General features: G+C 46.8%; 1 protein-coding gene across 1 annotated transcript in view; it reads right to left on the bottom strand.

Moving 5' to 3' along the window:
• WDR27 (WD repeat domain 27) overlaps positions 1–14981 on the bottom strand; it is a 95914-nt gene that overhangs the window by 72158 nt on the left and 8775 nt on the right. Inside the window, exons 4-10 of the mRNA XM_023728474.1 lie at positions 14097–14221; positions 12467–12580; positions 11817–11868; positions 10004–10074; positions 9077–9197; positions 6906–7026; positions 673–776 (exon numbers count right to left, since the gene is read on the bottom strand). Of these exons, the coding sequence (XP_023584242.1) occupies positions 673–776; positions 6906–7026; positions 9077–9197; positions 10004–10074; positions 11817–11868; positions 12467–12580; positions 14097–14221 (708 nt within the window). The remainder of the gene's footprint in view (positions 1–672; positions 777–6905; positions 7027–9076; positions 9198–10003; positions 10075–11816; positions 11869–12466; positions 12581–14096; positions 14222–14981) is intronic.

The following is a 14981-nucleotide window of genomic DNA, read 5'->3' as shown; positions in this document are numbered from 1 at the left end:
AGGAGTGAGGAGGGCTGGTCTGAGGTGGGTTAGGGGACACAGGAGTGATGAAGGTGAGACTGAAGTGGGTCAGGGGACACAGGAGTGAGGCAGGCTGGTGTGAGGTGGGTTAGGGGACACAGGAGTGAGGTGGGCTGGTCTCAGATGGGTTAGGGGACACAGGACTGAGGCTGGCTGGTGTGAGGTGGGTTAGGGGACACAGGAGTGAGGTGGGCTGGTCTCAGATGGGTTAGGGGACACAGGACTGAGGCTGGCTGGTCTGAGGTGGTTTGGGTACACAGGAGTGAGGAAGGCTGTTCTGAGGTGGGTTAGGGGACACAGGAGCGAGTCAGTTGGGTCTGAGGTGGGTTCAGGGCAGAGGAAGTCCTGCAGTGAAGGGTGTCATTCAGGAGTGGGCAGAGACGGACCATTTCAGGTGTGTGGTGTGCTGTCAGTGCCCCAGACAGACCAGGTTACAATGACCGGAAACACACCCCGTGGATTCTGCCAACACCGAGGCTCCTGGTGACTGTGACAGTCACCATCTTTCTTTAATGACTAAACGTGGCCTACTCTCAAATTCCGATGATTCGGCACGCTACACTAAGACCTTTCCTACTCATGTATCAAGCAAAGAAAACATTAAAATCAGATGAAATTTAGACCAAAGATGAACTGAATTTATGATCTCACCTTTGTAAAGTAAAACAGCTTCCAATTCAAAGTTTGCCAAGTTAAATAGGAACAAGCCAGCCGAGCTTCCAATCCACAGACACTTGGTATTCTCAGAAGGCAGGCTAATTTTAAAAGAAAAAGGGAAAATCGCGCTGGTGGCAGTCCTGAAGGCCCACCGCGGCAGCGCTCGGCTCCACATGCCAGCTCAGCCTCCTCACACGCAGGGAGGCACATCATCACTGCCAGCACCTCAAGGGCACCTCCATTTGCTTCTGCACATGACCGGGCCTTATAAGTGATGATTACACTCTGACTAGGCCGATACTGGAGCCCTGTGGCGCAGTGGTTAAGAGCTCAGCTGCTCACCAAAAGGCCGGCAGTTCAAATGCACCAGCTGCTCTTTGGAAACCCTATGGGGCAATTCTACCCCGTCCTACAGGGTCACTATGAGTCGGAATCAGTGGGTAACAACAACAAGCATCCACTGGGTGGCAGAAACAGTTAACGCATTCAGCTGCTGACTGAAAGGTTGGAGGTTCGAGTCCACCCAGAGGCACCTTGGAAGAAGGTCCTGTTAATTTACTTCTGAAAAATCAGCTACTGTAAATCCTATGGAGCACAGTTCTACTCTGACACACGTGGAGATGCCACAGGTCTGAGTAAATGACAACCGGTAAGCACCCACTCACTGTCTAGTGAAGACAGTGCTGACCTGCACGGTTCTCGTTCTTCCACGGCTGACGTCACCGTATAGGACCTGCACAGGTCAGGGCTGCCGTGTGCCCAGTGCACTGCCTGGGCTCTGACGTTATCTCCAACAATCGTCAGGAGACGAAGCTGCCATATGAGGACATAACTCCAAGGAGCGAGTTAACTAACCCAACGTACAAGTCACTAAGAATTTAAACACGGGTCTTTTTATCCTTTTTCAATTAACGAACAAGATAAAGGTTAATAAACCAATTAACAGGCATAATTCTGTCATGCTAGAGGAAACGTGTGTTTAAATTATGGTGTTGGTGAAGAATATTGAATATACCACGGACTGCCAGAAGAATTAACAAATCTGTCTTGGAAGAAGCACAGCAAGAATATTCCTTAGACGTGAGGATAATGAGACTTCATCTTACATACTCTGGACATGTTATCAGGAGGGACCAGTCCCTGGAGAAGGACATCACGCTTGGTAGAGTGTCAGCAAAAAAGGGGAAGACCCTCGACAAGATGGATTGACACAGTGGCTGCAACAATGGGCTCAAACATAGCAGTGACTGTGAAGCTGGCACAGGACCAGGCAGTGTTTACTTCTGTTGTACAGAGTTGCTCTAGGTTGGAACCGACTCGATGGCACCTAACAACAATAATAAAGATGAAATGTAAGCTTTCCAACTGAGCAGCTGGTCTCCAAGTGGATCTTCTACCCAGGTCCTTCCCTCTGCTCACTCCCGACCACCTGCACCCATCCAGACCACACCACCTTCCACTCCAGTAAGGCAACAACCTCCTCCAGACTATTCCCCCTGGGTTCCTTCTTGGTATCTTCCACATGTGGCCTAAACACATGACCTTTAGGACTCAGAGGAGTCCATGTGTTCAGACTACAGCAACACCAAGTGTCTACTCTGCCCGCCTCCCCGCTGTGGTTTCGATCTAGCAGGCACACTTGGACCCTGGTGGGCTCCTGCAGAAACATCACCACGCAGAGGACACAGCCTCTCCAGGCCAGGGAACCCAGAACAACCACACCTCTAAAGCATTCCCTTCGAAGAATGTCCTCGATCACCTACAGAAGGCAAAAGGCTAATCTTTAGATGAACTACCATATTTTTATTTAAAAAAAGACACAGGGGGGCTTCTGATAATAACTCCCAGGGGGAGGGCGTGGTTGGCAAACAAACATGGAAGGCGCATGCTAGCTGTTAAAAATACAGTAGTCATTCCGAGCTCTTTCCAAGGTTATTCTTTTTTTTGAGGGGAGGTGAATATTTTAGAAAACAATTATAATAAACTTTTTTTTCCATTGTACTTTAGATGAAGGTTTACAGAACAAACTAGTTTTTCATTAAACAGTTACACACTGTTTTATGACATTGGTTAACAACCCCACGACATGTCAACACTCTCCCTTCTAAACCTTGGGTTCCCTATTACCAGCTTTCCTGTCCCCTCCTGTCTTCCAGTCCTTGTCCCTGGGCTGTTGTGCCCCTTTAGTCTCATTTCGTTTTATGGGGCTGTCTAATCTTTGGATGAATGGTGAACCCCGGGTGTGACTTCATTACTGAGCTAAAAGGGTGTCAGGGGGCCATACTCTCAGGGTTTCTGCAGTTTGTGTTAGGCCAGTAAGTCTGGTCTTTTTTTTGTGAGCTAGAATTTTGTTCTACATTTTTCTCCAACTCTGTCCAGGACCCTCTGTTGTGATTCCTGTCAGAGCAGTCAGTGGTGGTAACTGGGCACCATCTAGCTGTACTGGACTCAGTCTGGTGGAGGCCGTGGTAGTTGTGGTCCATTAGACCTTTGGATTAATCTTTCCCTTGTATCTTGTTTTTTCATTCTTCTTTGCTCCCAAAGGGATGAGACAAGTGGAATATCTTAGCTGGCCACTCACAGGTTTTTAAGACCCCAGACGCTACTCACCAAAGTAGAATATAGAATATTTTCTTTGTAAATTATTCTATGTCAACTGAGCTAGATGTTCCCTGAGACCATCGTCCCCAGAGCTCTTAACCCAGCAATTTGGTCCCTCAGGGAGTTTGGATGTGTCTGTGGACCTTCCATGACCTTGCCTTGGACAAGTTGTGCTGGCTTCTCCAGTACTGTGTACTGTCTTACCCTTCACCAAAGTTACCACTTATCTATTGTCTATTTGGTGCCCCCCATCCCTCGTAATCAACGAAGATTGTTTCCTTTTGTGTGTAAACCTTGTCATCAGTTTTTATAGTAGTGGTCTCATACAGTATTTGTCCTTTTGTGACTGACTTATTTTACTTAGCATAATGCCCTCCAGATTCATCCATGTTACGAGATGCTTCACAGATTCATCATTGTTCTTCATCGTTGCATAATACTCCATTGTGTATATGTACCATATTTTGTTTATCCATTCATCTGTTGATGGGCATCTAGGTTGTTACCATCTTTTCGCTATTGCGAGCAATGCTGCAATGAACATGGATATGCGTATATCTGTTCGTGTGATGACTCTTATTTCTCTAGGATATATTCCTAGGAGTGGGACTGCTGGATCACACAGTACTTCTATTTCTAGCTTTCTAAGGAAGTGCCATATCGTTTTCCAAAATGGTTGTATCATTTTGCATTCCCATCAGCAGTGCATAACAGTTCAGATCTCCCCGCAGCCTCTCCAACATTTGTTATTTCCAGTGTTTTCGATTCGTGCCAGTAATCCTGGGGTGAGATGATATCTCATTGTAGTTTTGATTTGCATTTCTCTAATGGCTAGGATCATGAGCACTTCCTCATGCGTCTGTTGGTCGCTTGAATGTTTTCTTTGGTGAAGTGTCTGTTCATTTCCTTTGCCCATTTTTTAATTGAAATATTTGTCTTTTTGTTGTAGAGGTGTTGGATTTTCTTGCAGATTTTAGAGATTAGACCTTTGTCTGACTTGTAAACGTCCAAAAATTTTTTCCCAGTCTATAGGTTCTCTCTTTACTCTTTTGATGAACTCTTTTGAAGAGCGTGGGTGTTTGATTTTTAGAAGATCCCAGTTATCTAGCTTATCTTCTGGAGTTTGTGTGTTGTTGGTTATGGTTTGTATCCTTTAGTGCTGTGTATTAGGGTCTCTAGAATTGATCGTATTTTTTTCTTCTATGAACTTTATAGTTTTTGCCTTCATATTCAGGTCTTTGATCCATTTTGAATTAGTTTTTGTATATGATGTGAGGTATGGGTCCTGTTTCTTTTTTTGTAGATGGACATCCAGTTTTGCCAGCACCGTTTGTTAAAAAGACTATCTGTTCCTCCATTTGATGAACTTTGCGCCCTTGTCAAAGATCAGGTGATCGTAGGTGGATGGATTTACATCTGGGTTCTCAGTTCTGTTCCACTGGTCAATGTATCTGTCGTTGTACCCGTACCAGGCTGTTTTGACTACTGTAGCTGTATAGTAGGTTCTGAGGTCAGGTAGTGTGAGTCCTCCAACTTTATTCTTCTTCTTCAGTAGTGCTTTACTTATTTGGGGCTTCTTCCCTTTCCATATAAAGTTCATGATTAGTTTTTCCATCTTTTTGAAGAATGTTGTTGGTATTTGGGTTGGGATTGTGTTGTATTTGTAAATTGCTTTGGGTAGAATTGTCATTTTCACAATGTTGAGTCTACCTATCCATGAGCATGGTATGTTTTTCCATTTATATAGATCCCTTTGGGTTTCTTTCAGTAGTATTTTGTAGTTTTCTTTGTATAGGTCTTTTACATCCCTGGTTAGATTTATTCCTAAGTATATTTTTTAGGGGTTATTATAAATGGTATTGTTTCCCTAATTTCCTTTTCATCGTTCTCTTTATTGATGTACAGAAATCCAACAGATTTTTGTATGTTTATCTGGTATCCTGCTACTCTGCTGGATCTATTAGTTCAGTAGATTTCTCGTGGAGGCTTTAGGATTTTCTATGTATAGTATCATATCATTCGCAAACAGGGACAGTTTAACTTCTTCATTACCAATTTGGATTCCCTTTATTTCCTTTTTTTTGCCTTATTGCTCGAGCTAGGACCTCCAGCACAAGGTTAACTAGGAGTGGAGATAAAGGGCATCCTTGTCTTGTTCCTGTTCTCAGGGGGAATGTTTTCAGCCTTTCTCCATTAAGAATGATGTTGGCTGTTGGTTTTGTATAGATGCCCTTTATTAGGTTGACAAATTTCCCTTGTATACCTATTTTATTGAGAGTTTTTATCAGGAATGGGTGTTGGACTTTGTCAGATGCCTTTTCTGCGTCAACTGAGATGATCATGTTTCTTTCCTTCTATTTATGTGGTGGACTACATTGATTGATTTTCTAATGTTGAACCATACTTGCATACCTGGTATGAATCCTACTTGGTCGTGTTGTATTATTTTTTCATATGATGCTAAATTCTATTGGCTAGAATTTTGTTGAGAATGTTTGCATCTATATTCATGAGATACTGGTCTGTAATTTTCTTTTTTTGTGGTGTCTTTGTCTGGTTTTGGTATTAGAGTTATGCTGGCTTCATAAAAGGAATTCAGAAGTATCCCTTCCTTTTCTATGTTCTGAAATAGTTTGAGTAGTATTGGTGTAAGCTCTTCTCTGAATTTTGGTAGAATTCTCCAGTGAAGCCATCTGGGCGAGGGCTTTTTGTGTTGGAAGGTTTTTTTTTTATTATTATCTTTTCAATCTCTTCTCTTGTTATGGGTCTGTTCAGATTTTCAACATTATTTTGTGTTAGTTTGGGTAGGTAGTGTGTTTCTAGAAATTTGTCCATTTCCTCTAGGTTTTCAAATTTGTTGGAGTATAGTTTTTCATAATACTCTGTTATGAACCTTTTTATTTCAGTTGGGTCTGTTGTAATGTCCCTCATTTCATTTCTTATTTGGGTTATTTGCATCCTTTCCTGTTTTCTTTTGTCACTTTGGCCAGTGGTTTGTTGATTTTGTTGATCTTTTCAAAGAATCAATTTTTTGTTTTCTTGATTCTTTCTAGTGTTTTTCTATTCTCTATTTCATTTATTTCTGCTCTGATCTTTATTATTTCCTTTTTCCAGTGGCTGTGGGCTTTTTATGCTATTGGTTCAAGTTGTGTAGCTAATGTTTTGATTTTGTCCCTTTCTTCTTTTTTGATGTGACCATCTATTGCTATAAATTGTCCTCTGAGGAGTGCCTTTGCTGTGTCCCAAAGGTTTTGGTATGATGTGTGTTCATTCTCGTTTAATTCAAGGCATTTTTAATTCCATCTCTGATTTCTTCTTAAAATACCGGAGGCATGCCTTCCAGCATCACAGCAACATGTAAGCCACCACAGTATGACAAACTGACAGAAGAGTGGTGGACTTCTTTTATTAGAATGGACTTAAATATAATTGACCAAGTTTACGAACTTTAAGACTTAAAATTGGCAATCCTAAGAACACTTAGGGTTAGCATTAATCAAAAAATTACTTGGTTCTAATTTAATCATTCCATCTGTAAAACCCTTTTTAAAAAATGAACTTAATATTCATTTAAGGAATTTAACAGGTCTTCTTTACATGGCTTAGCCTGAGTTGGCCACACTTACCACTCACACACAGGATTCAGAATGTGGGACAGGTCACAGCGTTCCAGTTGCAGGACAAGAAATACAGATTCAATCCTCTCTTCTTTTTCCTGCTCATTTCTAGAGGACAGCTGACTCTCTCCTAGGGAACAGAACTACTCAGAATCTAAGCAGTGGGATTAAAGTTATCAATCAAGTTAAAAGCCAAACACTATGGTCAACAATTACTTGAAAACAAAGATGAGAATGTAAGGGGGCAGGGGAACTGGATTAACGGAAACAGAACAAAAGAATGGAAATGAGAATGTTCACGCATCGTGAAGAATGTAACCAATGTTACTGCACAATTTGTGCAGAAACGGTTAAACGGCAACCTAAATTGCTATGTAAACCTTCACTGAAGACACAGTAAAGTATTATTAAAAAAAAAGTTTGGCAAATAAGCCCCCAGATAGTTCCCTGACACTCGACCAGCCTGTGAAGGTCTGTTTCCCGTCAGTTACAATATCCAAGGAAAATATCTATTTCTATAATCTTCATATTTCCTTACCTCTCATGTTATCAAAAATGAGATACTTACCTTTTTAAAAAATAAACCATTTTTGTTCCGTTTTTAGAAAAGCAAACACTGACGTACCGGGAGGTTGTGGTAAACACCTATGTGATATTTATCGCTAGAAAACTCAGACCACACGTCCAGAACAGTCAGCTTCAACATTAAAGAACAAGGTTAAACGTAAAAACTAGACCTATCTTTTCTGGGGGGGCAATGAATAAGGAAGCCCGAAGAAGAACTGACACCTATGAATTCTAGTGTTGGTAAAGAATACTGAATATAATACCACGGACCGCCAGAAGAACAAACAAATCTGTCTTGGAAGAAATACAACCTGAGTGCTCCTTAGAAGCAAGGATGGACTTCGTCTCACATACTTTAGACATGTTACCAGGAGGCATCAGTCCCTGGAGAAGGACATCATGCTTGGGACAGGGTCAGCGAAAAAGAGGAAGACCCTCAACAAGATGGACTGACACAGTGGCTGCAACAATGGGCTCAAGCATAACAACGACTGTGAGGATGGCGCAGGATGGGGCAGTGTTTCGTTCCGTAGTACACGTGGTCACTATGAGTTGGAACCGACTTGACAGCACCTAACAACAACAAGACCTATGTTATGAAGCCTGTAAGGGATAAACATGCAATTTCAAGTAGAGAACCCACACCAAAGGGGTGCGGAAGAAGAAGAGATAGTCAGCTTATAGAGTTTGGCTCTTCCTAAAATGGGTTTAAGGGTCACTTCAGTAATAAATGCTGTTGCTGTCAAGCCGACTCTGACTCCTGAAGATCCTGTGTGAACAGAATAATCTGCTCCACAGGCTTTTCGAGGCTGTGACCTTTCGGAAGCAGATTGCAGGCCTGTCTTCTGAGGCACTTCTGGGTGGGTTCAAACAACAGACAGCTCATAATCAAGTGCTTAACCATTTGTGCCACGCAGGTACTCCTTTTCATAATAAAAGGGCACTCGTAGAAGAAATAATAAAAGCAAGGTTTGAAACATTAGGAAAACACAGTATATTGGATAAAGGCGTCTTCTGACCTACTTTAATAAGAAATTGTTTAAAGCCATCTATAAAAAGAGACAGAAGCTAAAGAGAAGGATGAACACTGTGAAGATGAACTTGTGGTCGGCAGAGCAGACACGTTCGCAGCTGCACGAAGGGTCAATGGGTGCATTAGCCCCCGCCCCCAGGAGAGAACCCCCATGCAGCACAGGGGAGGCTCCCCTGGGTGAGCATCTCGGATCAGGGGAGGCGCAGTGACACAGCTGTGGGTGTGGACAAGCGGGGACTCTGAGAGGGCAAGAGGGACCCTGGCCACTCATCTCCGGCAGGCGGGTGGGCAGTGGGGGAGCAGGTGGAGGGTCCTGTGAGCGTGTCGTGTGCTCGTCTATTCAACATGAACACCACACTCCTGCTGGATCTGTCCACCAGGCCCACTGCCCGGGACGTGGTCCACAGAGAAGACGCACGCCTCCCCCTGCCCCCACTCCCACCTGCGTCACCTCCCGGGCCCACAGCCGTGACCGCCCACTGCCCAGCTCTCCCTCCGTGTCCAGGCAGCGCCCCCATACGTTGCTCAGCGGCTGCTGCTGGGTAAGCCGGACCCCACGGGGGGTTGCAAGCCACGTTACCTGAGAGGCCGCACGGTCCAGACGGCACCTTTCTGGCGGAGAAGCTCGCTCTCTTTTTCCTCAGGTCAACACGTGTCACACAACGATAATGATGTGCTTCAACCAAACTGAAGATCCAAAGCTGCAAAAGCCCAGACACGTGTCTCCCTCCACCAGTGAAACGCGATACGGACTGGAGAGCAGACGAGCAGGCAGGCCGCGTCTCAGCGAGGCCCTGGGGGTCTCCACGGGACTGTCCTCTCTGCGCCGCTACCCACTTTCAGAGCCCCCCTCCGCTGGGCACCCAGGGTCTCGGGACACCTTCTACTTAGCGTCGCAGTGAAGGATACACACTGCAGGTACAGACGTCCCGTGCACATTAAACGTCTTCTAGAAAACACTCCAACTGGGGGGGTTTATCTGCTAACTCCAGTCACGTGCATGGAAACGCACGCGGCTGGGTCTGGCCGTCACACACGGGGCAGAGCAGCCGACTTTGTCAGAAAGAAAAAAATTGTTTCGTTTCCAAAGAGACAATGTATCTTTCCCCAAGTGTTCCAGCAGCCACATTTAAAGAAGAGCACGGTGCCCATGCTTTGTGAGGTAAACCTAAAATGCTCACCTAAAAAGCTAAGCCTTGAAGAAGATTAAGTACAACTTTCAAAAGCACACAGAGCCGGCACTGGGGGCCTCTGGGTGGCTCTCTGTTTCTTGTATCAGAGCCGCACGCGGACCTTCCAAAAACACAAGACCCGGCTCCACACCAGCAGGTCAGAGCGGCCCCAGCTGGCGGGCGGCGTGCTACGCCACCTCAAAGGACACCACGGCCCTTCCCACGGCACAAAGCCCACGGCCACGCCGACCGCACGGTCATGACACGAGACCCTGTGTGCGTGACTCCGTCACCGCAATGCCCGGAATCCGGAGGTGAGTGTGTGCGCCCCTCACCTGGCCATCAGCACACCCGGCGACGAGCTGCTTCGTCTCTTCGTCGACGAACACGCGGAGGAGAGGGTACGCTAGTGACAGAAACACGGCAACACTCAGCGCAAGATCCACCCGAGCACAAGCTGAGCTCTACCCTGCTGTCACGCAGGTCTGCACCACTCCGAGATACTTCTTCACAAAGAAGTAAAAAATATAAAGTTTGAAACTCCATGAGTGTCTGGGAAGATAGGGAAGTTATCCCAAAGCAGCAGCACGGGTGTGGACCCCAGTCTGCCACGGCTGAGTCCTGGGAAATTACCCACTGCTCACCCCCACAAGAAGCCTGGTATTCACACACACCCTTGAAAACTCAATGACCCCACACGGCTTCACGACAGTCGAGAGACCAGTGCCAGTGTTCCGTAAATATTAAACTTGACACAGAGCAAGCCAAAAATAATAAAAGTACAGAAATAATGATGAAAACAGTAATTAAAGGCGTGTCTTTTTTTTTAAATTGTTGCCTATAGTATCATTCCATTAAAAAATTACTCTGAATCTAAAGTGTCAAGAATTTAGAAGGAGAACTAAGGTAAACAGGTATTTTTTTAAAAAAACATTACACGTCCTAAATAAACTATAAATGACATCCAAGATCAAATTTATAATTCAGTTTTCTTGACAGTCAAATCATAATTCCATATACTTTATTTCAGAAAAATAATTCCAAGAAATGTCCCTTCCCCCTGAGAGCGTACATGTTAGAGCACCAGAGTCTACACAGGACAATCAACCTCAGGGAGAACACTGACTCTGGGAAACAGAGGGCAACTGTGCAGGGGCCTGCGGGGTCTGAGTCATCCTGGCTGTTCCTCCCGTGCTACCATCCAAGGAGGGAGCCAGCTTAGGCTCATCATCTCCTCTCCTCTCCAAGAGAAGCAGAGTGTGCACGTAACAAACGCTGGGAAGCAAGTCCCAGGCGGTGTTTGGGGGAAAGGAAGGATTCAAGTTAACGTACGTTTAGGAAATACCACATACAGCACCTCGCTGCCCTGCACTGCCACAGAAGTCTCTAAATTGCTTAATCCTACCCTAACCATAAGGAGCCCTGGTGGCGCAGTGGTTAAGCACTGGACTGCTAACTGAAAGGTTGGAAGTTCAAACCCACCAGCAGCTTAGCGGGAGAAAGACGTGGCAGTCTGCTCCTGTAAAGATTCCAGCCTTACAAACCCTATGGGGCAGTTCTACCCTGTCCTATATGGTCGCTAGGAGTCGGAATCGACTCAACAGTAACAGGTTTGGTCTGATTTCTGGCTATAGCTCTAACCCTAATGCTAAACCCTGACACCAACCCCAAATCCTAACCATAGCCATAAACCCCAGCCCTACCCCTAGGCTGTCATATACTCATTTCATTTACCACCAGGAAGGGTGTGAGGAGAGTAAGTCATCACCCGAGCACCCATGGGTGCTGCGCGCTGGCACCCTTTCCGACCACGCGCACTGGACGTCCAGGCGTCCGAGTGGGTGCGTGCCTTGGTGTGCTCATCTGTGTGAGCAGCGAGGACCCTCCCTCCCCATCGCCCACACGAGGGTGGCCAGGGACACCATCTCATTTTCCCATTTGCTGAAACAGAAAAGCACGTACTCCAAGCACAGGCTTAATCTTAAGTTAAAAACTTCAAGGAAATTAACTGTTCAGTGGATCAACATGTACAAGCGAGGGAAGCAGCTGTCTACGGGTGACGCGTGTTCTGCTCCATCTGCACGTCACGGTTCATCTCATGGGACATCGTATGCACCAGCGGCTCAGACCAGGGGAACGCGGCCCTACCTGTCAGCACTGGCGAGGTGTGCACCGATGTCCCCACACGGCAGTCCCAGACCTGCGACAAACACACACTTCTTCAGAGGAGGCGAGGGCCGTGGCCTGAAGCTATGACGCGCTAACAGCACCCCCCAGTGACCAATTAATCTATGGGAACGAATATCTAGAGAGAACGTAGGAGTCACGTAAGTATACAAATAGTAAAACTCTGGAAAGACAACAAAAAATGGCAAAATCACGGGAAGGAAGGTCAGGCACACTTCCCAGGCCAAGACTCGGGTTAAAGTAAAGTGCTGCTGCAATCCGCGGGGGATTCTGAAATCCATGCTTATTCACCAGGGGCATCCAGAGGCACCTCACACTGGCTCATCGACAGCGACGCCGCCCAGTCTCCTAACCCATCTTTGCCGCGCGGGGTACCGTTATTTCCATTTTACCGATAAAAAAACAAGGCACACATAGGTGACGGGAGGGAGCTGGGATTCCAGTCACAGGGTCTGCTCCGGGGGCAGAGAAAGCACTAAAGCAAACATCTTAAATCGGTGACTCTTACGGGTGTGGAAAAAACGCAGGGATACACATGCAGGAACCACAGGCCACAGAGAACATCCGAGTTTTCACAAGGGCGTCAGCAAAGCCCTCAGCACGTCCCTTACCTTGAAGGTTCTGTCCTCAGACACTGAGATGACAAGGTTTGCCTGCCAAGCACAGAACACCAGCGCGGTCACAGGAGCCAGGTGGCCCCGCAGCTCGGCCAGGACAGACGGGCCCTGGGAGGATTCGTGAGGGGTCAGCGACCAGACTCGTGCAACGTCGTCGCCGGAAACTGCTCAGCTTCACATACCCCCTCCTTCTAAATGCGAGGCGATTTGTGTACAAACTGAGAAGCTATAAACCAAACGGTGGGCCAAGCGAGAAGCAGTTACAGGCCACCGGACCCGAACTTTAGAAGGTAAAGACCAACCCAGGCTAGCCCTGAGCACAACTGGGAAGCAGGCGTCTTCTCTCAGGTTCCCATCTGCCTGCTGCCCACCCTGCACCCACCCACCCTGCACCCGCCCTGCACCCAGCCGCCCTGCTGCCCACCCTGAACCTGCCCACCCTGCACCCGCCCACCCTGCACCCACCCTAACCCCGGCCTGCTGTGCTGCCCACCCTGCGCCCTCCCGCCCTGCACCTGCCCACCCTGCTGCTGCCAACCTTTTTATTTCCACAGCCCCTTAAGAGTGTGTCTGAGACCTGACCTTATCTTCATCATTTCCTCTTTCTGGGTCACCTTATCTTCCTTCAAACTAACGATTTTAAGTTCCTCCTAGTTCATTTGGTCTTCCTCTCCCTGGTATCTAAGATGTTAATTCTTCCTATTCTAATGATTAGTTTTCTTGTTTATAGCCTTGCTAATCCATTTAACCATCAAAATATGTTTGCACAAAACATTTCACATATTTACTGCTCAAATACCAAATTATCCGTGAAGTTTTCCTGACTATTAAACTAGAAAACGATTAAACTCCATCTACCTAACACCTGTTTGTCTGTGATCTCACTTACGTTGTTACTCTTTTAAATGGATGAACCTCAATGTCACAATTAGGCCAAAAATTTTCTGAAGGCAGAAATTACAACTCTCTGTATCCCCAAAAATGTTACACGCTCTATGCCTATGATAACCCATTAATATTTTATGCCTGACAACTTCACCTGACTTTTTAAAAGCAGATTCAGCAAGAACATTCTTTCCAAAATAACTCTGTTAACTGGATTAAGATACAATACCAGGCTTTGGACAATCTCCACAATACACCTCAATGAGAACATAAATTCAGAGGAAACAAAGTTTCCCTTAAAATTCTACCGAACATCTCCTTTCTGCATTGTAATACTTCACATTGTTTTAATACGAGTCATCTCACAGTCAAATGCAAGATTTAAAATCCAATAACTTAACCCCATTAAGGAGTAAGTGAGCAAAGCCAGATTCCTGACAGGAAGCAAACTTTGACAGACAAAAGCACTGTTACACAAGGGCTTGGAGGGGGAGATGAGGGAAGCTGAGGAAGATCAGAGGAGGAAAGGTCTGACTAAACCCTTGTTTAGAGTCATCTCCACTGCAGATCTCCTGCCCACGTTTTATGATTTACATAAAACAGCAGGGTCTGAGCCCGAGGGCTCTGCAGTTGCAAGGGAAGCTGTGTCTGCGGCTGCTTCCCCTAGGCCTTCATGAAACCACGCCCAGGTAAAAAGCGAGACCGCGGCAGCTGTGCAGGAAGGACATTCACCCCTTACCTTGGCGTCCAGCATGAGTATTTTATTCCCAGCGCACACGGCAACGGTACGATCATCCGGACTGAACCGTAGGCAAAGCACCTTCCCCAGCAGCGTGCCCAGGACAGTCCCTCGAGGAGCTGCCCCTGTGGGGTTCAGTGGTCAGTGTCAGCCCAGGAAATGCTTCCACACCCTCCAACTCAGCAACACAATGAGAAATAACGGGCAACCTAAGCCTTCCTGCTGTCCCAGGGAGACAGCGGGCACTGACGTGACTGCTTTCGGCGGCATCAGGAACACTGGCCATACAGCCTCCGCACAGTCTGTGGGCTTGGGGTTGTTTTGCAGCACACGAGGGGCCCGCTTATGCCCCACGCCCCACGGGTGTCCACGCCGCAGGGCCAGGAAGGCACGTGGGCGCTGCACAGATCGGAGCCACCACCAGGATCGCCCAGGGCCGTCCTGGTGAGAATGGTGTGGGGGGCAGGGAGGCAAGGCAAGCGAAGGGCCATCAACGGCCCGCCAGCACCCAGGAGAGAGGGGCTGCAGGAGGGGCTGGGGCAGCAGGGAACCAGCAGAGGGCCATGTGGGAACAAGGGGGGCCGTGAGACTTAGGAAAGGAGTGGCGTGTCCTGGAAGCTGGAAACAAAGTGTTTGGGGAAGAGGCTGAGAGAGGGCATGTGCTCAGCACAACAGGGAAGCTGGTCCTGAGTCATTTCCTTCGTCCAAGTGCACACCCGAGTCAGCATCAGATGTGAGAGCACGTAACTCAGGACAAGTGCACACCCGAGTCAGCGTCACACGTGGGAGCACACGTGACTCAGGACAAGTGCACCACTGAGTCAGCATCACACATGGGAGCACGCGTGACTCGGGACAAGTGCACCACTGAGTCAGCATCACACA

Source organism: Trichechus manatus, unplaced genomic scaffold (assembly GCF_000243295.1).
Source record: "Trichechus manatus latirostris isolate Lorelei unplaced genomic scaffold, TriManLat1.0 scaffold00002, whole genome shotgun sequence".
Classification (NCBI taxonomy): Eukaryota; Metazoa; Chordata; class Mammalia; order Sirenia; family Trichechidae; genus Trichechus; species Trichechus manatus.
The sequence above is the reverse complement of the archived record's forward strand: the minus strand, read 5'-3'. Positions and strand labels throughout refer to the sequence as shown.